At 45.1% G+C, this 25,488-nt stretch overlaps 1 protein-coding gene across 1 annotated transcript in view; it reads right to left on the bottom strand.

The window, feature by feature from the left end:
* LOC139365209 (tubulin folding cofactor D) overlaps positions 1–25,488 on the bottom strand; it is a 125,173-nt gene that overhangs the window by 1,082 nt on the left and 98,603 nt on the right. Inside the window, exons 30-37 of the mRNA XM_071102684.1 lie at positions 22,209–22,292; positions 20,590–20,748; positions 19,598–19,736; positions 13,093–13,214; positions 7,683–7,760; positions 7,167–7,256; positions 6,842–6,929; positions 1,292–1,401 (exon numbers count right to left, since the gene is read on the bottom strand). Of these exons, the coding sequence (XP_070958785.1) occupies positions 1,292–1,401; positions 6,842–6,929; positions 7,167–7,256; positions 7,683–7,760; positions 13,093–13,214; positions 19,598–19,736; positions 20,590–20,748; positions 22,209–22,292 (870 nt within the window). The remainder of the gene's footprint in view (positions 1–1,291; positions 1,402–6,841; positions 6,930–7,166; positions 7,257–7,682; positions 7,761–13,092; positions 13,215–19,597; positions 19,737–20,589; positions 20,749–22,208; positions 22,293–25,488) is intronic.

The following is a 25,488-nucleotide window of genomic DNA, read 5'->3' as shown; positions in this document are numbered from 1 at the left end:
CAGTAGGACCGACCCTACAGTAACACTGACCCTACAGTAAGACCGACCCTACAGTAGCACCGACCCTACAGTAGCACCGACCCTACAGTAGCACCGACCCTACAGTAGCACCGACCCTACAGTAGGACCGACCCTACAGTAGCACCGACCCTACAGTAGCACCGACCCTACAGTAGCACCGACCCTACAGTAGCACCGACCCTACAGTAGCACCGACCCTACTACAGTAGCACCGACCCTACTACAGTAGCACCGACCCTACAGTAGGACCGACCCTACAGTAGGACCGACCCTACAGTAGGACCGACCCTACAGTAGGACCGACCCTACAGTAAGACCGACCCTAAAGTAGCACCGACCCTACAGTAGGACCGACCTTACAGTAGGACCTACCCTACAGTAGGACCGACCCTACAGTAGGACCGACCCTACAGTAACACCGACCCTACAGTAGCACCGACCCTACAGTAGCACCGACCCTACAGTAACACTGACCTAACAGTAGGACTGACCCTACAGTAACACTGACCCTACAGTAACACTGACCCTACAGTAGGACCGACCCTAAAGTAGGACCGACCCTACAGTAAGACTGACCTTACAGTAGGACTGACTCCTCTAGAAAACACTGTGACCAATGAGCAGTTCGTAGAAAAGGGAACAGCCTCATTCTCTGGAAATGGTCTTTAGTAGTTTAATACATTAACAGCAGTCCCAGCAGGAGATAAACTAGTCTGTCCACTGCTCCTTTCTTGTTAAAACCCTTTCCACGAAATAAGGGGTTTTCCTTTTCTAGTTCATGACCTTAAAACCCTGCACCTGTTCCAGGGTCTGTCCTTAAAACCCTGCACCTGTTCCAGGGTCTGTCCTTAAAACCCTGCACCTGTTCCAGGGTCTGTCCTTAAAACCCTGCACTCAAAGACCTGTTCCAGGGTCTGTCCTTAAAACCCTGCACTCAAAGACCTGTTCCAGGGTCTGTCCTTAAAACCCTGCACCTGTTCCAGGGTCTGTCCTTAAAACCCTGCACTCAAAGACCTGTTCCAGGGTCTGTCCTTAAAACCCTGCACCCAAACACCTGTTACAAAGTCTGCATCCCAATTCTCCACGTTTCCTAAAGTGTGCATTTGTACAGTCCCTCTCTGGGATTTAAAAGCATAGGATAGGGGGGGGGGGGGCTTACACCATGTTAACTTAGTGACCGGGGGTGTGCACATGCACACCTGGGGAAGGGGGGAGAATCGTAACGCAGCGCTATGGACTAATTGAGTTCCTGTCTCCTGATTCCACTGACCAGTTGGTGTCACTCAGCGACGTCATGACATCATCCATCACGTCAGGGTCGATGACATCGTCGTAGGTCAGCAGCATCTCGTACACCTGGCTGGCTGTGGTCTTCCTGATCTGTAAAGAGAAAGACAGATTACACCTGGCTGGCTGTGGTCTTCCTGATCTGTAAAGAGAGAGAGAGATTACACCTGGCTGGCTGTGGTCTTCCTGATCTGTAAAGAGAGAGAGAGATTACACCTGGCTGGCTGTGGTCTTCCTGATCTGTAAAGAGAAAGACAGATTACACCTGGCTGGCTGTGGTCTTCCTGATCTGTAAAGAGAAAGACAGATTATACCTGGCTGGCTGTGGTCTTCCTGATCTGTAAAGAGAAAGAGAGATTACACCTGGCTGGCTGTGGTCTTCCTGATCTGTAAAGAGAGAGAGAGATTACACCTGGCTGGCTGTGGTCTTCCTGATCTGTAAAGAGAAAGACAGATTACACCTGGCTGGCTGTGGTCTTCCTGATCTGTAAAGAGAAAGACAGATTATACCTGGCTGGCTGTGGTCTTCCTGATCTGTAAAGAGAGAGAGAGATTACACCTGGCTGGCTGTGGTCTTCCTGATCTGTAAAGAGAGAGAGAGATTACACCTGATTGGCTGTGGTCTTCCTGATCTGTAAAGAGAAAGAAAGAGAGATTACACCTGGTTGGCTGTGGTCTTCCTGATCTGTAAAGAGAAAGAGAGATTACACCTGGCTGGCTGTGGTCTTCCTGATCTGTAAAGAGAAAGACAGATTACACCTGGCTGGCTGTGGTCTTCCTGATCTGTAAAGAGAAAGACAGATTACACCTGGCTGGCTGTGGTCTTCCTGATCTGTAAAGAGAGAGAGAGATTACACCTGGCTGGCTGTGGTCTTCCTGATCTGTAAAGAGAGAGAGAGATTACACCTGGCTGGCTGTGGTCTTCCTGATCTGTAAAGAGAAAGAGAGATTACACCTGGCTGGCTGTGGTCTTCCTGATCTGTAAAGAGAAAGACAGATTACACCTGGTTGGCTGTGGTCTTCCTGATCTGTAAAGAGAAAGAAAGACAGATTACACCTGGCTGGCTGTGGTCTTCCTGATCTGTAAAGAGAAAGAGAGATTATACCTGGCTGGCTGTGGTCTTCCTGATCTGTAAAGAGAAAGACAGATTACACCTGGCTGGCTGTGGTCTTCCTGATCTGTAAAGAGAAAGAGAGATTATACCTGGCTGGCTGTGGTCTTCCTGATCTGTAAAGAGAAAGAGAGATTACACCTGGTTGGCTGGCTGTGGTCTTCCTGATCTGTAAAGAGAAAGACAGATTACACCTGGCTGGCTGTGGTCTTCCTGATCAGTAAAGAGAAAGACAGATTACACCTGGCTGGCTGTGGTCTTCCTGATCTGTAAAGAGAAAGACAGATTACACCTGGCTGGCTGTGGTCTTCCTGATCTGTAAAGAGAAAGACAGATTACACCTGGCTGGCTGGCTGTGGTCTTCCTGATCTGTAAAGAGAAAGAGAGATTACACCTGGCTGGCTGGCTGTGGTCTTCCTGATCTGTAAAGAGAGAGAGAGATTACACCTGGCTGGCTGTGGTCTTCCTGATCTGTAAAGAGAGAGAGAGATTACACCTGGCTGGCTGTGGTCTTCCTGATCTGTAAAGAGAAAGACAGATTACACCTGGCTGGCTGGCTGTGGTCTTCCTGATCTGTAAAGAGAAAGACAGATTACACCTGGCTGGCTGGCTGTGGTCTTCCTGATCTGTAAAGAGAAAGACAGATTACACCTGGCTGGCTGTGGTATTCCTGATCTGTAAAGAGAAAGACAGATTACACCTGGTTGGCTGTGGTCTTCCTGATCTGTAAAGAGAAAGACAGATTACACCTGGCTGGCTGTGGTCTTCCTGATCTGTAAAGAGAGAGAGAGATTACACCTGGCTGGCTGTGGTCTTCCTGATCTGTAAAGAGAAAGAGAGATTACACCTGGCTGGCTGTGGTCTTCCTGATCTGTAAAGAGAAAGACAGATTACACCTGGCTGGCTGTGGTCTTCCTGATCTGTAAAGAGAAAGACAGATTACACCTGGCTGGCTGTGGTCTTCCTGATCTGTAAAGAGAAAGAAAGAGAGATTACACCTGGCTGGCTGTGGTCTTCCTGATCTGTAAAGAGAAAGACAGATTACACCTGGCTGGCTGTGGTCTTCCTGATCTGTAAAGAGAAAGACAGATTACACCTGGCTGGCTGTGGTCTTCCTGATCTGTAAAGAGAAAGAGAGATTACACCTGGCTGGCTGTGGTCTTCCTGATCTGTAAAGAGAAAGACAGATTACACCTGGCTGGCTGTGGTCTTCCTGATCTGTAAAGAGAGAGACAGATTACACCTGGCTGGCTGTGGTCTTCCTGATCTGTAAAGAGAAAGACAGATTACACCTGGCTGGCTGTGGTCTTCCTGAGCTGTAAAGAGAAAGACAGATTACACCTGGCTGGCTGTGGTCTTCCTGATCTGTAAAGAGAAAGACAGATTACACCTGGCTGGCTGTGGTCTTCCTGATCTGTAAAGAGAAAGACAGATTACACCTGGCTGGCTGGCTGTGGTCTTCCTGATCAGTCCACTGACACCCCTATCAGATCACAACTTCCTGGACAAAAAGTTGCACTGCTATAATGGAGGTGTAAACATGGCAGTAGAAAATCTAAAACAGTATATTTGACCTCTCAGCTTCCCTATTAAATCTAATCAGTATATTTGACCTCTCAGCTTCCCTATCAAATCTAAACAGTATATTTGACCTCTGAGCTTCCCTATCAAATCTAAAACAGTATATTTGACCTCTCAGCTTCCCTATCAAATCTAAAACAGTATATTTGACCTCTCAGCTTCCCTATTAAATCTAATCAGTATATTTGACCTCTCAGCTTCCCTATCAAATCTAAACAGTATATTTGACCTCTGAGCTTCCCTATCAAATCTAAAACAGTATATTTGACCTCTCAGCTTCCCTATCAAATCAAAACAGTATATTTGACCTCTCAGCTTCCCTATCTAATCTAAACAGTATATTTGACCTCTCAGCTTCCCTATCAAATCTAAAACAGTATATTTGACCTCTCAGCTTCCCTATCAAATCTAAAACAGTATATTTGACCTCTCAGCTTCCCTATCAAATCTAAAACAGTATATTTGACCTCTCAGCTTCCCTATCAAATCTAAAACAGTATATTTGACCTCTCAGCTTCCCTATCTAATCTAATCAGTATATTTGACCTCTCAGCTTCCCTATCTAATCTAATCAGTATATTTGACCTCTCAGCTTCCCTATCAAATCTAAAACAGTATATTTGACCTCTCAGCTTCCCTATCAAATCTAAAACAGTATATTTGACCTCTCAGCTTCCCTATCAAATCTAAACAGTATATTTGACCTCTCAGCTTCCCTATCAAATCAAAACAGTATATTTGACCTCTCAGCTTCCCTATCTAATCTAATCAGTATATTTGACCTCTCAGCTTCCCTATCAAATCTAAAACAGTATATTTGACCTCTCAGCTTCCCTATCAAATCTAAAACAGTATATTTGACCTCTCAGCTTCCCTGTCAAATCTAATCTGTATATTTGACCTCTCAGCTTCCCTATCAAATCTAAACAATATATTTGACCTCTCAGCTTCCCTATCAAATCTAAACATATCAAGACCTTAGACAATGAACAAGAATGACAAGTGGTTTGATGAAGAACGCAAAAACCTACGAAAGAAATTGAGAAATTTGTCCAACCAAAAACATAGAGACCCAGAAAACCTGAGTCTACGTCTTCACTATGGCAAAACACACACATTTCCTTTCACAGGGTCAGGGGGTGAGACAGGGATGCAGCTTAAGCCTCTTCAACATATGTATATCAATGAATTGGCGCGGGCACTAGAACAGTCTGCAGCACCCGGCCTCACCCTACTAGAATCTGAAGTTAAATGTCTACTGTTTGCTGATGATCTGGTGCTTCTGTCACCAACCAAGGAGAGCCTACAGCAGCACCTAGATCTGTCCCCAACCAAGCAAAGCCTACAGCAGCACCTAGATCTGTCCCTATCCGAGGAGGGCCTACAGCAGCACCTAGATCTGTCCCCAACCAAGGAGGGCCTACAGCAGCACCTAGATCTGTCCCCATCCAAGGAGGGCCTACAGCAGCACCTAGATCTGTCCCCAACCAAGGAGGGCCTACAGCAGCACCTAGATCTGTCCCCAACCAAGCAAAGCCTACAGCAGCACCTAGATCTTCTGCACAGATGCTGTCAGACCTGGGCCCTGACAGTAAATCTCAGTAAGACCAAAATAATGGTGTTCCAAAAAAGGTCCGGTTGCCAGGACGACAAATACAAATTCCATCTAGACAAAGTTGCCCTAGAACACATGAAAAACTATACAAACCTCGGCCTAAACATCAGCATCACAGGTAACTTCCACAAAGCTGTGAACGAGCTGAGAGACAAGGCAAGAAGGGTCTTCTACGCCATCAAAAGGAACATAAAATTCTACATACCAATTATGATCTGGCTAAAAATACTTGAATCAGTTATAGAGCCTGCAAAAATATCCCCAGTGTACAACGCAAAACACCAAATCATTCATGCAGAGCAGAATTAGGCCGATACCCGCTAAATTCTACAACCACCTAAAAGGAAGTGATCTACTGGGTGGAACACCACAGTGTGACATCACAGCAGCATGATGTGTGACCTGTTGCTACAAGAAAAGGTCCACCAGTCTTTGTCCTTGAACTATTTGCACATCATTACAACCCTGTATAAAGACGTCTGAAATGTCTTTATTCCTTTGGAACTTGTGAGTGTTTACTGTTCAGTTTTTATTGTTTATTTCACTTTTGTCTATGATTTATTTCACTTGCTTTGGCAATTTTAACATATGTTTCCCATGACAATAAAACCCCATACATTGAAATTGAGAGAGAGATGAGAGAGAGGCAGAGAGAGAGAGAGAGACAGACAGAGAGAGAGACAGAGAGAGAGAGACAGATGAGAGACAGATGAGAGAGACAGATGAGAGAGAGGCAGAGAGAGAGAGAGAGACAGATGAGAGAGAGACAGAGAGAGAGAGAGAGACAGATGAGAGAGAGGCAGAGAGAGAGAGAGGCAGAGAGAGAGACAGAGAGAGAGAGGCAGAGAGAGAGAGAGAGAGACAGATGAGAGAGAGGCAGAGAGAGACAGATGAGAGGCAGAGAGAGACAGATGAGAGGCAGAGAGAGAGACAGAGAGGCAGAGAGAGAGACAGATGAGAGACAGATGAGAGAGAGGCAGAGAGAGAGACATAGAGGCAGAGAGAGAGACAGGGAGGCAGAGAGAGAGACAGGGAGGCAGAGAGAGAGACAGGGAGGCAGAGAGAGAGACATAGAGGCAGAGAGAGAGACAGGGAGGCAGAGAGAGAGAGACAGAGAGAGACAGATGAGAGAGAGACAGATGAGATACAGATGAGAGAGAGACAGAGAGAGAGAGAGAGAGAGAGAGAGATGAGAGAGATGCAGAGAGAGAGAGAGCTAACTCACCACAGGGAAGGGGTGACAGAGGAGCAGCAGCAGCTGGAACAGAACCTTCTTACGGACCTCTCCCTGAAACTGGATCAGACCACAGAACCTACAGGAGGGGAGAGAGAGTAGGGTTCGGGTGAGTGGGAGAGAGAGTAGGGTTCGGGTGAGAGAGAGTAGGGTTCGGGTGAGGGGGTGAGAGAGTAGGGTTCGGGGGAGAGAGCAACGAGTGTGTATATCAGGTTGTGTGTTGTGACTAAATGTTTTAACACTGTAACAGAGGTGAGATGCAGTGGACATGTATTTTGAGTGTGTGTGTGTGTGTTTTAAAAGAAACCCCACTCACACAGCGATGGCGGAGCGGAGCTTCTGAGTGTCCTTGGACTTCTTAATCTCTTCCTTACAGAGAGACAACAAGTCCACACAGAACTGATGACTACACATAGAGAGAGAGAGAGAGAGAGAGAGAGAGAGAGAGAGAGAGAGAGAGAGAGAGAGAGAGAGAGAGAGAGAGAGAGAGAGAGAGAGAGAGAGAGAGAGAGAGAGAGAGAGAGAGAGAGAGAGAGAGAGAGAGAGCGAGAGAGAGAGAGCGAGAGAGGATAGAGGCAAGAGAAAGAGAGCAGAGAAGAAAAGAGAGAGAAACAGAGAGACAGAGGAGAGAGAGAAGAGCAGAGAGAGCAAATAACAGATTAGCGTAGCTTCTCTTCATTCAATCAGCCACTATATTATATATCTTCATGTATTCTACATACACAACACTATAACTTCGAAATGTCCTGTTTCTGCTGTTTCTGACAGATAAGGAAGTAGTACTGAGTCCTACCTAACAAGTAGAACAGTCTATAACATGAACCCCACTCACTCCTGGTCTGTAGTGAAGGTGTCAAAACAGGCTCTAGCCAGCATCTGATCCAGCATCTTCAGGAAGGGGATAGACACCCTACACAGAGACACAGGACACATTACACACAGGCTCTAGCCAGCATCTGATCCAGCATCTTCAGGAAGGGGATAGACACCCTACACCGAGACACACACACATTACACACAGGCTCTAGCCAGCATCTGTTCCAGCATCTTCAGGAAGGGGATAGACACCCTACACAGAGACACAGGACACATTACACACAGGCTCTAGCCAGCATCTGATCCAGCATCTTCAGGAAGGGGATAGACACCCTACACAGAGACACACACACATTACACACAGGCTCTAGCCAGCATCTGTTCCAGCATCTTCAAGAAGGGGATAGACACCCTACACAGAGACACACACACATTACACACAGGCTCTAGCCAGCATCTGTTACAGCATCTTCAGGAAGGGGATAGACACCCTACACAGAGACACAGGACACATTACACACAGGCTCTAGCCAGCGTCTGTTCCAGCATCTTCAGGAAGGGGATAGACACCCTACACAGAGACACAGGACACATTACACACAGGCTCTAGCCAGCATCTGGTCCAGCATCTTCAGGAAGGGGATAGACACCCTACACAGAGACACAGGACACATTACACACAGGCTCTAGCCAGCATCTGTTACAGCATCTTCAGGAAGGGGATAGACACCCTACACAGAGACACAGGACACATTACAGACAGGCTCTAGCCAGCATCTGTTACAGCATCTTCAGGAAGGGGATAGACACCCTACACAGAGACACACACACATTACACACAGGCTCTAGCCAGCATCTGTTCCAGCATCTTCAGGAAGGGGATAGACACCCTACACAGAGACACAGGACACATTACACACAGGCTCTAGCCAGCATCTGTTCCAGCATCTTCAGGAAGGGGATAGACACCCTACACAGAGACACACACACATTACACACAGGCTCTAGCCAGCATCTGGTCCAGCATCTTCAGGAAGGGGATAGACACCCTACACAGAGACACACACACACATTACACACAGGCTCTAGCCAGCATCTGGTCCAGCATCTTCAGGAAGGGGAGAGACACCCTACACAGAGACACAGGACACACAGTTTACCACTAGTTTGATTTCCTCTGTAGTTTACCAGGTTAGTTTGATTTCCTCTGTAGTTTACCAGGTTAGTTTGATTCCCTCTGTAGTTTACCAGGTTAGTTTGATTCCCTCTGTAGTTTACCAGGTTAGTTTGATTCCCTCTGTAGTTTACCAGGTTAGTTTAATTCCCTCTGTAGTTTACCAGGTTAGTTTGATTTCCTCTGTAGTTTACCAGGTTAGTTTGATTTCCTCTGTAGTTTACCAGGTTAGTTTGATTTCCTCTGTAGTTTACCAGGTTAGTTTGATTTCCTCTGTAGTTTACCAGGTTAGTTTGATTTCCTCTGTAGTTTACCAGGTTAGTTTCATTCCCTCTGTAGTTTACCAGGTTAGTTTGATTTCCTCTGTAGTTTACCAGGTTAGTTTGATTCCCTCTGTAGTTTACCAGGTTAGTTTGATTCCCTCTGTAGTTTACCAGGTTAGTTTGATTCCCTCTGTAGTTTACCAGGTTAGTTTGATTTCCTCTGTAGTTTACCAGGTTAGTTTGATTTCCTCTGTAGTTTACCACTAGTTTGATTTCCTCTGTAGTTTACCAGGTTAGTTTGATTTCCTCTGTAGTTTACCACTAGTTTGATTTCCTCTGTAGTTTACCAGGTTAGTTTGATTCCCTCTGTAGTTTACCAGGTTAGTTTGATTCCCTCTGTAGTTTACCAGGTTAGTTTGATTTCCTCTGTAGTTTACCAGGTTAGTTTGATTTCCTCTGTAGTTTACCACTAGTTTGATTCCCTCTGTAGTTTACCAGGTTAGTTTGATTTCCTCTGTAGTTTACCAGGTTAGTTTGATTTCCTCTGTAGTTTACCAGGTTAGTTTGATTTCCTCTGTAGTTTACCAGGTTAGTTTGATTTCCTCTGTAGTTTACCAGGTTAGTTTGATTCCCTCTGTAGTTTACCAGGTTAGTTTCATTCCCTCTGTAGTTTACCAGGTTAGTTTGATTTCCTCTGTAGTTTACCAGGTTAGTTTGATTTCCTCTGTAGTTTACCAGGTTAGTTTGATTTCCTCTGTAGTTTACCAGGTTAGTTTGATTTCCTCTGTAGTTTACCAGGTTAGTTTGATTTCCTCTGTAGTTTACCAGGTTAGTCTGATTTCCTCTGTAGTTTACCAGGTTAGTTTGATTTCCTCTGTAGTTTACCAGGTTAGTTTGATTCCCTCTGTAGTTTACCAGGTTAGTTTGATTTCCTCTGTAGTTTACCAGGTTAGTTTGATTCCCTCTGTAGTTTACCAGGTTAGTTTGATTCCCTCTGTAGTTTACCAGGTTAGTTTGATTCCCTCTGTAGTTTACCAGGTTAGTTTGATTTCCTCTGTAGTTTACCAGGTTAGTTTGATTTCCTCTGTAGTTTACCACTAGTTTGATTTCCTCTGTAGTTTACCAGGTTAGTTTGATTTCCTCTGTAGTTTACCACTAGTTTGATTTCCTCTGTAGTTTACCAGGTTAGTTTGATTCCCTCTGTAGTTTACCAGGTTAGTTTGATTCCCTCTGTAGTTTACCAGGTTAGTTTGATTTCCTCTGTAGTTTACCAGGTTAGTTTGATTTCCTCTGTAGTTTACCACTAGTTTGATTCCCTCTGTAGTTTACCAGGTTAGTTTGATTTCCTCTGTAGTTTACCAGGTTAGTTTGATTTCCTCTGTAGTTTACCAGGTTAGTTTGATTTCCTCTGTAGTTTACCAGGTTAGTTTGATTTCCTCTGTAGTTTACCAGGTTAGTTTGATTCCCTCTGTAGTTTACCAGGTTAGTTTGATTTCCTCTGTAGTTTACCAGGTTAGTTTGATTTCCTCTGTAGTTTACCAGGTTAGTTTGATTTCCTCTGTAGTTTACCAGGTTAGTTTGATTTCCTCTGTAGTTTACCAGGTTAGTTTCATTCCCTCTGTAGTTTACCAGGTTAGTTTAATTCCCTCTGTAGTTTACCAGGTTAGTTTGATTTCCTCTGTAGTTTACCAGGTTAGTCTGATTTCCTCTGTAGTTTACCAGGTTAGTTTGATTTCCTCTGTAGTTTACCAGGTTAGTTTGATTCCCTCTGTAGTTTACCAGGTTAGTTTGATTTCCTCTGTAGTTTACCAGGTTAGTTTGATTTCCTCTGTAGTTTACCAGGTTAGTTTCATTCCCTCTGTAGTTTACCAGGTTAGTTTAATTCCCTCTGTAGTTTACCAGGTTAGTTTGATTTCCTCTGTAGTTTACCAGGTTAGTCTGATTTCCTCTGTAGTTTACCAGGTTAGTTTGATTTCCTCTGTAGTTTACCAGGTTAGTTTGATTCCCTCTGTAGTTTACCAGGTTAGTTTGATTTCCTCTGTAGTTTACCAGGTTAGTTTGATTTCCTCTGTAGTTTACCAGGTTAGTTTGATTTCCTCTGTAGTTTACCAGGTTAGTTTGATTCCCTCTGTAGTTTACCAGGTTAGTTTCATTCCCTCTGTAGTTTACCAGGTTAGTTTGATTTCCTCTGTAGTTTACCAGGTTAGTTTGATTTCCTCTGTAGTTTACCAGGTTAGTTTGATTTCCTCTGTAGTTTACCAGGTTAGTTTGATTTCCTCTGTAGTTTACCAGGTTAGTTTCATTCCCTCTGTAGTTTACCAGGTTAGTTTAATTCCCTCTGTAGTTTACCAGGTTAGTTTGATTTCCTCTGTAGTTTACCAGGTTAGTCTGATTTCCTCTGTAGTTTACCAGGTTAGTTTGATTTCCTCTGTAGTTTACCAGGTTAGTTTGATTCCCTCTGTAGTTTACCAGGTTAGTTTGATTTCCTCTGTAGTTTACCAGGTTAGTTTGATTCCCTCTGTAGTTTACCAGGTTAGTTTGATTTCCTCTGTAGTTTACCAGGTTAGTTTGATTCCCTCTGTAGTTTACCAGGTTAGTTTGATTCCCTCTGTAGTTTACCAGGTTAGTTTGATTCCCTCTGTAGTTTACCAGGTTAGTTTGATTTCCTCTGTAGTTTACCAGGTTAGTTTGATTTCCTCTGTAGTTTACCACTAGTTTGATTTCCTCTGTAGTTTACCAGGTTAGTTTGATTTCCTCTGTAGTTTACCACTAGTTTGATTTCCTCTGTAGTTTACCAGGTTAGTTTGATTCCCTCTGTAGTTTACCAGGTTAGTTTGATTCCCTCTGTAGTTTACCAGGTTAGTTTGATTTCCTCTGTAGTTTACCAGGTTAGTTTGATTTCCTCTGTAGTTTACCACTAGTTTGATTCCCTCTGTAGTTTACCAGGTTAGTTTGATTTCCTCTGTAGTTTACCAGGTTAGTTTGATTTCCTCTGTAGTTTACCAGGTTAGTTTGATTTCCTCTGTAGTTTACCAGGTTAGTTTGATTTCCTCTGTAGTTTACCAGGTTAGTTTGATTCCCTCTGTAGTTTACCAGGTTAGTTTGATTTCCTCTGTAGTTTACCAGGTTAGTTTGATTTCCTCTGTAGTTTACCAGGTTAGTTTGATTTCCTCTGTAGTTTACCAGGTTAGTTTGATTTCCTCTGTAGTTTACCAGGTTAGTTTCATTCCCTCTGTAGTTTACCAGGTTAGTTTAATTCCCTCTGTAGTTTACCAGGTTAGTTTGATTTCCTCTGTAGTTTACCAGGTTAGTCTGATTTCCTCTGTAGTTTACCAGGTTAGTTTGATTTCCTCTGTAGTTTACCAGGTTAGTCTGATTTCCTCTGTAGTTTACCAGGTTAGTTTGATTCCCTCTGTAGTTTACCAGGTTAGTTTGATTTCCTCTGTAGTTTACCAGGTTAGTTTGATTCCCTCTGTAGTTTACCAGGTTAGTTTGATTCCCTCTGTAGTTTACCAGGTTAGTTTGATTTCCTCTGTAGTTTACCAGGTTAGTTTCATTGAGATTGACACTAGAGGGACAGTGTAATAAACATTCATTTTTTAACTATACATTTAAATCTCCCCACGTGACTGTAAAACTGAAAGAGAGAAAATAGTGTGTGTAAGCATGGATACAAAGGTGTGTGTGAGTGTGGTGTGTGTGTACCTGTCATTTCTCAGGTTGTCTCTGAAGACATGCAGCAGTGTGTGTGTGGTGTGTGTGTGTGTGTGTGTGTGTGTGTGTGTGTGTACCTGTCATTACTCAGGTCGTCTCTGAAGACATGCAGCAGTGTGTGTGTGGTGTGTGTGTGTGTGTGTGTGTGTGTGTGTGTGTGTGTGTGTGTATGTGTGTGTGTGTACCTGTCATTACTCAGGTCGTCTCTGAAGACGTGCAGCAGTGTGTGTGTGGTGTGTGTGTGTGTGTGTGGTGTGTGTGTGGTGTGTGTGTACCTGTCATTTCTCAGGTTGTCTCTGAAGACATGCAGCAGTGTCTCACTAAACTGTCCCAGCGCTGCTGTATCCTGCTGAATCAGCATCAGGTGGTCAAACAGAGACTGGGAGGAGAAACGCACCTGGAGACGGAGACACAAGGAGGGAGAGGGAGAGAGGGAGAGAGGGAGAGAGAGAGAGAGAGATGTAGAAAGACGAGGAGGTAGGGAGAGAGAGATGTAGAGATAGACATCAGTGTAGTTAACATCAGACACAGAGGAATGATAGATAGACATCATAGTGTAGTTAACATCAGACAGAGGACTGATAGATAGACATCAGTGTAGTTATGATCAGACCCAGAGGACTGATAGATAGACATCAGTGTAGTTAACATCAGACCCAGAGGACTGATAGATAGACATCAGTGTAGTTAACATCAGACCCAGAGGACTGATAGATAGACATCAGTGTAATTAACATCAGACCCAGAGGACTGATAGATAGACATCAGTGTAGTTAACATCAGACCCAGAGGACTGATAGATAGACATCAGTGTAGTTAACATCAGACCCAGAGGACTGATAGATAGACATCAGTGTAATTAACATCAGACCCAGAGGACTGATAGATAGACATCAGTGTAGTTAACATCAGACCCAGAGGACTGATAGATAGACATCAGTGTAGTTAACATCAGACCCAGAGGACTGATAGACGTCAGTGTAGTTAACATCAGACCCAGAGGACTGATAGATAGACATCAGTGTAGTTAACATCAGACCCAGAGGACTGATAGATAGACATCAGTGTAGTTATGATCAGACCCAGAGGACTGATAGATAGAGGACTGATAGATAGACATCAGTGTAGTTAACATCAGACCCAGAGGACTGATAGATAGACATCAGTGTAGTTAACATCAGACCCAGAGGACTGATAGATAGACATCAGTGTAGTTAACATCAGACCCAGAGGACTGATAGATAGACATCAGTGTAGTTAACATCAGACCCAGAGGACTGATAGATAGACATCAGTGTAGTTAACATCAGACCCAGAGGACTGATAGATAGACATCAGTGTAGTTAACATCAGACCCAGAGGACTGATAGATAGACATCAGTGTAGTTAACATCAGACCCAGAGGACTGATAGATAGACATCAGTGTAGTTAACATCAGACCCAGAGGACTGATAGATAGACATCAGTGTAGTTAACATCAGACCCAGAGGACTGATAGATAGACATCAGTGTAGTTAACATCAGACAGAGGACTGATAGATAGACATCAGTGTAGTTAACATCAGACCCAGAGGACTGATAGATAGACATCAGTGTAGTTAACATCAGACCCAGAGGACTGATAGATAGACATCAGTGTAGTTAACATCAGACCCAGAGGACTGATAGATAGACATCAGTGTAGTTAACATCAGACCCAGAGGACTGATAGATAGACATCAGTGTAGTTATGATCAGACCCAGAGGACTGATAGATAGAGGACTGATAGATAGACATCAGTGTAGTTAACATCAGACCCAGAGGACTGATAGATAGACATCAGTGTAGTAAACATCAGACAGAGGACTGATAGATAGACATCAGTGTAGTTAACATCAGACCCAGAGGACTGTAACAGATCAGTAGAAACTCTGAGATCCAGACCAGAACAATAAAACTATAAAATAGGATATTACCACTCTGTTTAACATGGTGTAAGTCTGGACCGTGTGAGAAGACACATTGAGCAACATTAAGTCTAAACAACTCATCTCTCTCTGTCTGCATACCAAATTACACTCTATTTCCTACATAGTGCACTACTTTTGACCAGGGCCCATAGGGGAGAGGGTTTTATTTTGGGACGCACACTCTGATTTCCTGGCATCACTTCCTTCCCATAGTGATGACAGGTTGAAACTGAGTGACACACTGAAAGCTGGTGACAACTGGCTCATCGTTCCCATAGCGACAACACAGCATCAACACAGCAACAACACAGCATCAACACAGCATCAACACAGCATCAACACCCGCTGGAGAAGAGAGTACTTCTGTCTTCTATACATTGGCAGTTACAAATGTCTGTAGTGACGACATGCTGGTCTTTCAGGGGGTATGAGAGGAGAAGAGAGTTGGACTAAGCAGTGGGAGAGGGGGGAGGGGAGTCTCACAGGAGATGGTTTATGAAATATCGCAACACGAATGTGAAACGGCGGTAAAGGAGACGAGGACGATGAGAAAGTCTCCAGGATCCAACAGGATGCTTCATCACTTTGGACTCTTGTGTGTGAGAACCAACTCCAGATCAGCCTAGGGACACAGTTCTGGCTACCTCAGAAGTGTCTGTGGGTCTCCAGTCCAGCCAGATTATAGCAAGAGTCAGAGACAGATAACCATCTAGCCTATGAATGACAGTTTACAACCTAGCCTATGAATGACAGTTTACAACCTAGCCTATGAATGACAGTTTACAACCTAGCCTATGAATGACAGTTTACAACCTAGCCTATGAATGACAGTTTACAACCTAGCCTATGAATGACAGTTTACAACCTAGCCTATGAATGACAGTTTACAACCTAGCCTATGAATGACAGTTTATAACCTAGCCTATGAATGACAGTTTACAACCTAGCCTATGAATGACAGTTTATAACCTAGCCTATGAAGGACAGTTTACAACCTAGCCTATGAATGACAGTTTACAACATAGCCTATGAATGACAGTTTACAAAATAGCCTATGAATGACAGTTTACAACCTAGCCTATGAATGACAGTTTACAACCTAGCCTATGAAAGACAGTTTACAACCTAGCCTATGAATGACAGTTTACAACCTAGCCTATGAATGACAGTTTACAACCTAGCCTATGAATGACAGTTTACAACCTAGCCTATGAATGACAGTTTACAACCTAGCCTATGAATGACAGTTTACAACCTAGCCTATGAATGACAGTTTACAACCTAGCCTATGAATGACAGTTTACAACCTAGCCTATGAATGACAGTTTACAACCTAGCCTATGAATGACAGTTTACAACCTAGCCTATGAATGACAGTTTACAACCTAGCCTATGAATGACAGTTTACAACGTAGGTGCACACAGGTTGAGAGAGTTTTGAGGAATCAAGGTGACAGACAGTGACACATTCAATACCGCCTTGCACACTCTTTCCTGCATCGAGCTGATCTAGAGCGTAATCATTAGTCCAACAGTTGCAAACGAGAGTTTCTATTGGACAAATTCAGGTATGTTTATCCCGGTTTTTTCAACAGAATCGGTGCAATGAACACACCCCTGAGCACACGCAAACACAGTTCTCTTTCATAGCAGCCACATACAAACAGCTCATTGTGTATATAAATTCCTTCTCACATCTATCTACGTGCTCTCTCCCCCCCTCTCACCTTTTCCCTTCGCTGGTGGACTTCAGTGCACAACACATTAGCTGTCTGTGACCAGGCGAAGAAACCTTTTCCGAGCCAAACCTTCATATCATGACCGCTAACCGCACACAGCCTCCATTGTTGCCACGTCATAGTCAACATGGCTACTAGAACTAACCCGTTAGTGAACCAGCTACAATCATGCAGTGCAGTGTACAGTCAGCAAGCAGTTTAGCAGTTACACAGACTGGCCCCGGTGGCAAAACATGAATAAAACCAAAAGCTTACCTTGACTTGGAAGAGTTCCAGTGTTGGATAGCCAGCTAGCTAACATAGCATCCCTCTCTGTTGGATAGTCATAGCCAGCTAGCTAACATAGCATCCCTCTCTGTTGGATAGCCATAGCCAGCGAGCTAACATAGCATCCCTCTCTGTTGGATAGTCATAGCCAGCTAGCTAACATAGCATCCCTCTCTGTTGGATAGTCATAGCCAGCTAGCTAACATAGCATCCCTCTCTGTTGGATAGCCATAGCCAGCTAGCTAACATAGCATCCCTCTCTGTTGGATAGTCATAGCCAGCGAGCTAACATAGCATCCCTCTCTGTTGGATAGTCATAGCCAGCTAGCTAACATAGCATCCCTCTCTGTTGGATAGCCATAGCCAGCTAGCTAACATAGCATCCCTCTCTGTTGGATAGTCATAGCCAGCTAGCTAACATAGCATCCCTCTCTGTTGGATAGCCATAGCCAGCGAGCTAACATAGCATCCCTCTCTGTTGGATAGTCATAGCCAGCTAGCTAACATAGCATCCCTCTCTGTTGGATAGCCATAGCCAGCGAGCTAACATAGCATCCCTCTCTGTTGGATAGCCATAGCCAGCTAGCTAACATAGCATCCCTCTCTGTTGGATAGTTATAGCCAGCTAGCTAACATAGCATCCCTCTCTGTTGGATAGTCATAGCCAGCTAGCTAACATAGCATCCCTCTCTGTTGGATAGCCATAGCCAGCTAGCTAACATAGCATCCCTCTCTGTTGGATAGTCATAGCCAGCTAGCTAACATAGCATCCCTCTCTGTTGGATAGCCATAGCCAGCGAGCTAACATAGCATCCCTCTCTGTTGGATAGTCATAGCCAGCTAGCTAACATAGCATCCCTCTCTGTTGGATAGCCATAGCCAGCTAGCTAACATAGCATCCCTCTCTGTTGGATAGTCATAGCCAGCTAGCTAACATAGCATCCCTCTCTGTTGGATAGCCATAGCCAGCGAGCTAACATAGCATCCCTCTCTGTTGGATAGCCATAGCCAGCTAGCTAACATAGCATCCCTCTCTGTTGGATAGTCATAGCCAGCTAGCTAACATAGCATCCCTCTCTGTTGGATAGCCATAGCCAGCTAGCTAACATAGCATCCCTCTCTGTTGGATAGTCATAGCCAGCGAGCTAACATAGCATCCCTCTCTGTTGGATAGTCATAGCCAGCTAGCTAACATAGCATCCCTCTCTGTTGGATAGTCATAGCCAGCTAGCTAACATAGCATCCCTCTCTGTTGGATAGTTATAGCCAGCTAGCTAACATAGCATCCCTCTCTGTTGGATAGTCATAGCCAGCTAGCTAACATAGCATTCCTCTCTGATTGAACAGGGTGTTTCAGTAGGCTAAACTAGCTAGCTACATTAGCTAGCTAAGTAAGTGAAGAAAAAAAAAGAAGAAATATAGCTACAGTAGCTCTCTCACTCACTGGTCTCTCACTCACTGGTCTCTCACTCACTGGTCTCTCACTCACTGGTCTCTCACTCACTCTCGCTTCTCGTTCATTTACATGTTTTGTTTAAATGTATTCGTTAAAACTGTTGAACTATTGTCTTTCTCTCTCCTCGAGTCAACTACTCACCACGTTATGCACTGCAGTGCTAGCTGGCTGTAGCTTACGCTTTCACGACTAGTTTCCGGCTACACCATGGTACTACTGTAGACCTTCATTGCAAAACAGTTTTAATCCATTATTTTTTATATTTCACAATTCGCATTTTTATGAAATTCACTCTGAGGATTCTCCACTGCTACAGACACAGCGCTACAGACACATGGCTACAGACACATGGCTACAGACACATGGCTACAGACACATGGCTACAGACACAGGGCTACAGATACATGGCTACAGATACATGGCTACAGACACATGGCTACAGACACAGAGCTACAGACACAGAGCTACAGACACAGGGCTACAGACACAGGGCTACAGACACAGGGCTACAGACACAGGGCTACAGACACATGGCTACAGACACATGGCTACAGACACAGCGCTACAGACACATGGCTGCAGACACAGAGCTACAGACACATGGCTACAGACACATGGCTACAGACACATGGCTACAGACACAGGGCTACAGACACATGGCTACAGACACAGCGCTACAGACACAGCGCTGCAGACACAGAGCCGCAGACACATGGCTACAGACACATGGCTACAGACACATGGCTACAGACACATGGCTACAGACACAGGGCTACAGACACATGGCTACAGACACAGCGCTACAGACACAGCGCTACAGACACAGCGCTACAGACACAGCGCTACAGACACAGCGCTACAGACACATGGCTACAGACACATGGCTACAGACACATGGCTACAGACACCACTGACACCGGGCCACAGGCACAGAGCAACCACAACAGAAAATACAGACACAGGCACATATCTACAGACACAGAGCTACAGGAGCAACAGACACTACAGACACCGAGCTACAGACACAGAGCTATATGGGCCACAGACACTACAGACACCGAGCTACAGACACGGGACCACGGGCACCACAGACACAGAGCTACAGACACAGGGCTACAGGAGCTAAAGACACAGGGCTACAGACACATAGTTACAGACACACAGCTACTGACAATACAGACACAGGCACATAGCTACAGACACAGAGTTACAGGGTTACAGGAGCTAAAGACACAGAGCTACAGACACAGGGCTACAGGAGCTACAGACACAGAGCTACAGACACGAGGCTACAGACACAGGGATACAGACACGAGGCTACAGGCACAGAGCTACAGACACAGAGTTACAGGGCTACAGACACGTACCGTAGACTCAGTCAGTCCTCCTACAGACACGGTCAACCCCAGCAGTGTGTGGTACTGGTATTGGGGCAGTCTGAGCAGCTGGGTGATGTGGGGGAAGGCCTGAGACGGAGCGTTCCAGTTCAGACCCTCTGCCCCTTCACTGAGAGCACAGAGAGACACACGGGGTCCAGTTAGTTTTTCAACTGAACTGAAATGGAAATCTTTCATGGAAACGTGCCCACTGTATGAGATTACCCTGAGCCATCCATAGTATTGTATGAGATTACCCTGAGCCATCCATAGTATTGTATGAGATTACCCTGAGACATCCATAGTATTGTATGAGATTACCCTGAGCCATCCATAGTATTGTATGAGATTACCCTGAGACATCCATAGTATTGTATGAGATTACCCTGAGACATCCATAGTATTGTATGAGATTACCCTGAGCCATCCATAGTATTGTATGAGATTACCCTGAGACATCCATAGTATTGTATGAGATTACCCTGAGCCATCCATAGTATTGTATGAGATTACATAGCTATCTCACATAGCTATCTGATAACTGTTGAGGGATAATGTGGTTGTCTCACCTAGCTACCTGAGAACTACTCTATTGAGGGATAATGTGGTTGTCTCACCTAGCTACCTGAGAACTACTCTATTGAGGGATAATGTGGTTGTCTCACCTAGCTACCTGATAACTACTCTGTTGAGGGATAATGTAGACTGTGATATGTGGTTGTCTCACCTAGCTACCTGATAACTACTCAGTTGAGGGATAATGTAGTGACTGATGTGGTTGTCTCACCTAGCTACCTGATAACTACTCTGAGTGATAATGTACTGACTGTGATGTGGTTGTCTCATCTAGCTACCTGATAACTATTCTGAGTGATAATGTACTGACTGTGATGTGGTTGTCTCATCTAGCTACCTTCAGATGTAAGTCACTTTGGATAACATCATCTGCTAAATGACAGCAATGTAAATGTGTTTAGACTCACGTTGGGAAGATGGCGAGCAGCTCCTCTCGGTGGGGGATGTGAGGTATTGCAGGGTTGTTACTGTGGAGGAGCCTGACGAACACTGATCCAGCATGGGCTCTGTAGCGGTCGATCTTCTCTGCTGACTGCTGGGCCAAGCTACACATCATACCATTCACCCTGAGGAGGAGAGGAAATATGAGAGAAGGAGGAGAGATGAGAGGAGTAGAGGAGAGAGGGAGATGAGGAGGGATGAGAGGAATAGAGGAGATGAGGAGAGATGAGAGGAGGAGAGAGATGAGAGGAGTAGAGGAAAGAGGGAGATGAGGAGAGAGGGAGATGAGGAGAGAGGGAGATGAGGAGAGAGGGAGGAGATGAGGATAGATATGAGAGGAGGAGAGGGATGAGAGGGAGGAGATGAGGAGAGATGAGAGGTGGAGAGGGATGAGGAGAGATGAGAGGAGGAGAGAGATGAGAGAGATGAGAGGAGGAGAGGGATGAGAGGGAGGAGAGAGGAGAGGAAGAGAGGGATGAGAGGAGAGAGGGATGAGATGAGGAGAGATGGAGCAGAGGAGGAGCAATAGATAAGAGGAGAGGAGAGAGGGATGAGAGGAGGAGAGATGAGAGGAGGAGAGATGAGTGGGAGGAGAGGAGGAGAGAGGGATGAGTGGGAGGAGAGGAGAGAGGGATGAATGGAGAGGGAATTAAAGGATGAGAATATAAAAAGGAGCTCAGGGAGGAAATTAATGGAGAGGTACAGCTATCATCCCCAATAATATATTTAATACCTACTACATCTGACATAACACCTTCTCCCACCTTCTATAGAGAATGCTTATAAATGATCTACGAAGCATCTATGAAGGCCTTATGAAGGGTTTATGAGGGCCTTATGAAGGCCTTATGAAGGGTTTATGAAGGCCTTATGAAGGGTTTATGAAGGCTCTATAAAGGGTTATTGAGGGCCTTATGAAGGGTCTATGAGGGCCTTATGAAGGCCTTATGAAGGCTCTATAAAGGGTTATTGAGGGCCTTATGAAGGGTTTATGAGGGCCTTATGAAGGGTTTATGAGGGCCTTATGAAGGGTTTATTAAGGCTCTATAAAGGGTTTATGAGGGCTCTATAAAGGGTTATTGAGGGCCTTATGAAGGGTTTATGAGGGCTCTATAAAGGGTTATTGAGGGCCTTATGAAGGGTTTATGAGGGCTCTATAAAGGGTTTATGAAGGCTATATAAAGGTTTTATGAGGGCTCTATAAAGGGTTTATGAGGGCCCTATGAAGGGTTAATGAAGGCCTTATGAAGGGTTTATGAAGGCCTTATGAAGGGTTTATGAGGGCCTTATGAAGCCTTATGAAGGGTTTATGAGGGCCTGATGAAGGGTTTATGAGGGCCTGATGAAGGGTTTATGAGGGCCTGATGAAGGGTTTATGAGAGCCTTATGAAGGTTTTATGAGGGCCTTATGAAGGGTTTATGAGGGCCTTATGAAGGGTTTATGAGGGCCTTATGAAGGGTTTATGAGGGCCTTATGAAGGGTTTATGAGGGCCTTATGAAGGCCTTATGAAGGGTTTATGAGGGCTCTATAAAGGTGTTAAAGTGGTACAGTGTGATTGAGGAAGTTATTCCATTGCTACTCACAGGTCTGGTGAGAGTAGTTGTGGAGCGGTGCCCACCACACACAGAGTCACCTCCATCAGGCTGGTCATGGCTGCCTCTCTCACCCTGGAGAGATGAACACATTAAACACACAGAGTCACCTCCATCAGGCTGGTCATCAGGCTGGCCTCTCTCACCCTGGAGAGGAGGAGGAGAGAGATTAATACATTAAACACACAGAGACACCTCCATCAGGCTGGTCATGGCTGCCTCTCTCACCCTGGAGAGGAGGAGGAGAGAGATGAATACATTAAACACACAGAGACACCTCCATCAGGCTGGTCATGGCTGCCTCTCTCACCCTGGAGAGGAGGAGGAGAGAGATTAACACATTAAACACACAGAGACACCTCCATCAGGCTGGTCATGGCTGCCTCTCTCACCCTGGAGAGGAGGAGGAGAGAGATGAATACATTAAACACACAGAGACACCTCCATCAGGCTGGTCATGGCTGCCTCTCTCACCCTGGAGAGGAGGAGGAGAGAGATGAATACATTAAACACACAGAGACACCTCCATCAGGCTGGTCATGGCTGCCTCTCTCACCCTGGAGAGGAGGAGGAGAGAGATGAACACATTAAACACACAGAGTCACCTCCATCAGGCTGGTCATGGCTGCCTCTCTCACCCTGGAGAGGAGGAGGAGAGAGATGAATACATTAAACACACAGAGACACCTCCACCAGGCTGGTCATGGCTGCCTCTCTCACCCTGGAGAGGAGGAGGAGAGAGATGAATACATTAAACACACAGAGACACCTCCATCAGGCTGGTCATGGCTGCCTCTCTCACCCTGGAGAGGAGGAGGAGAGAGATGAACACATTAAACACACAGAGTCACCTCCATCAGGCTGGTCATGGCTGCCTCTCTCACCCTGGAGAGGAGGAGGAGAGAGATGAACACATTAAACACACAGAGTCACCTCCATCAGGCTGGTCATGGCTGCCTCTCTCACCCTGGAGAGGAGGAGGAGAGAGATGAATACATTAAACACACAGAGTCACCTCCATCAGGCTGGTCATGGCTGCCTCTCTCACCCTGGAGAGGAGGAGGAGAGAGATTAACACATTAAACACACAGAGTCACCTCCATCAGGCTGGTCATGGCTGCCTCTCTCACCCTGGAGAGGAGGAGGAGAGAGATGAATACATTAAACACACAGAGTCACCTCCATCAGGCTGGTCATGGCTGCCTCTCTCACCCTGGAGAGGAGGAGGAGAGAGATGAACACATTAAACACACAGAGTCACCTCCATCAGGCTGGTCATGGCTGCCTCTCTCACCCTGGAGAGGAGGAGGAGAGAGATGAATACATTAAACACACAGAGTCACCTCCATCAGGCTGGTCATGGCTGCCTCTCTCACCCTGGAGAGGAGGAGGAGAGAGATTAACACATTAAACACACACACCTGAAATGCCACTAGTCACGGCACCGCCCCCGGGTCCTAAAAGCTCATATTCAAATCAGTTTGTCATGTCCCGAGGGCAGCTTTCGTTTGTGTGATAAGGTAATCAGGACATCTACTCTAATGTCATGCCCTGAGAGGGGAGCCACAGTGTGTGTGTGTGTGTGTGTGTGTGTGTCTAAGTGGCTGTCTGTCTGTATGTGCCTGTGTGTGAACACGCGTGCGGAGCGACAGTTAACAGGTGGAGAGAATGCTGTAAAAGGGGTCCAGTTCATCACAGACAGACAGACAGACAGGCAGACAGGCAGACAGACAGACAACTAGTTGATGTAATATTAAGGCTGTAATAAGGAGTAAAGGACATAGATCAGTCATCATTCTCTACAAGCCTCCTCCCTCCTCCATCCAACTACCACACAGACAGACAGAGAGAGAGACAGACGGACGGACGGACGGACAAACGGACGGACAGACAGAAACTAGTTGATGTAATATTAAGGCTGTAATAAGGAGTAAAGGTCATAGATCAGAGTCATCATTCTCTACAAGCCTCCTCCCTCCTCCATCCAACTACCACACAGACAGACAGAGAGAGAGACAGACGGACGGACGGACGGACAGACGGACAGACGGACAGACAGACAGAAACTAGTTGATGTAATATTAAGGCTGTAATAAGGAGTAAAGGTCATAGATCAGAGTCATCATTCTCTACAAGCCTCCTCCCTCCTCCATCCAACTACCACACAGACAGACAGAGAGAGAGACAGACGGACGGACGGACGGACAGACGGACAGACAGAAACTAGTTGATGTAATATTAAGGCTGTAATAAGGAGTAAAGGTCATAGATCAGAGTCATCATTCTCTACAAGCCTCCTCCCTCCTCCATCCAACTACCACACAGACAGACAGAGCGACAGACGGACAGACGGACGGACGGACAGACAGAAACTAGTTGATGTAATATTAAGGCTGTAATAAGGAGTAAAGGTCATAGATCAGAGTCATCATTCTCTACAAGCCTCCTCCCTCCTCCATCCAACTACCTCATCCCCATATTGTTATTTATTGTTTTGCTCCTTTGCACCCCAGTATCTCTACTTGCACATTCATCTTCTGCACATCTATCACTCCAGTGTTTAATTGCTATATTGTAATTATTTCTGCACTATGGCCTATTTATTGCCTTACCTCTCTAATCTTACTTCATTTGCACACGCTGTACATAGACTTTTTCTCTATTGTATTATTGACTGTATGTTACTGTACTCCATGTATAACTCTGTGTAACTCTGTGTTGTTGTTTTTGTCACACTGCTTTGCTTTCTCTTGACCAGGTCGCAGTTGTAAATGAGAACTTGTTCTCAACTGGCCTCCCTGGTTAAATAAAGGTGTTCTCAACTAGCCTCCCTGGTTAAATAAAGGTGTTCTCAACTAGCCTCCCTGGTTAAATAAAGGTGTTCTCAACTAGCCTCCCTGGTTAAATAAAGGTGTTCTCAACTAGCCTCCCTGGTTAAATAAAGGTGTTCTCAACTAGCCTCCCTGGTTAAATAAAGGTGTTCTCAACTAGCCTCCCTGGTTAAATAAAGGTGTTCTCAACTAGCCTACCTGGTTAAATAAAGGTGTTCTCAACTAGCCTCCCTGGTTAAATAAAGGTGTTCTCAACTAGCCTCCCTGGTTAAATAAAGGTGTTCTCAACTAGCCTCCCTGGTTAAATAAAGGTGTTCTCAACTAGCCTACCTGGTTAAATAAAGGTGTTCTCAACTAGCCTACCTGGTTAAATAAAGGTGTTCTCAACTAGCCTCCCTGGTTAAATAAAGGTGTTCTCAACTAGCCTCCCTGGTTAAATA

The sequence above is a fragment of the Oncorhynchus clarkii genome, chromosome 13, assembly GCF_045791955.1.
Source record: "Oncorhynchus clarkii lewisi isolate Uvic-CL-2024 chromosome 13, UVic_Ocla_1.0, whole genome shotgun sequence".
Lineage (NCBI taxonomy): Eukaryota > Metazoa > Chordata > Actinopteri > Salmoniformes > Salmonidae > Oncorhynchus > Oncorhynchus clarkii.
This window is presented reverse-complemented; position numbering and strand designations above follow the sequence as displayed.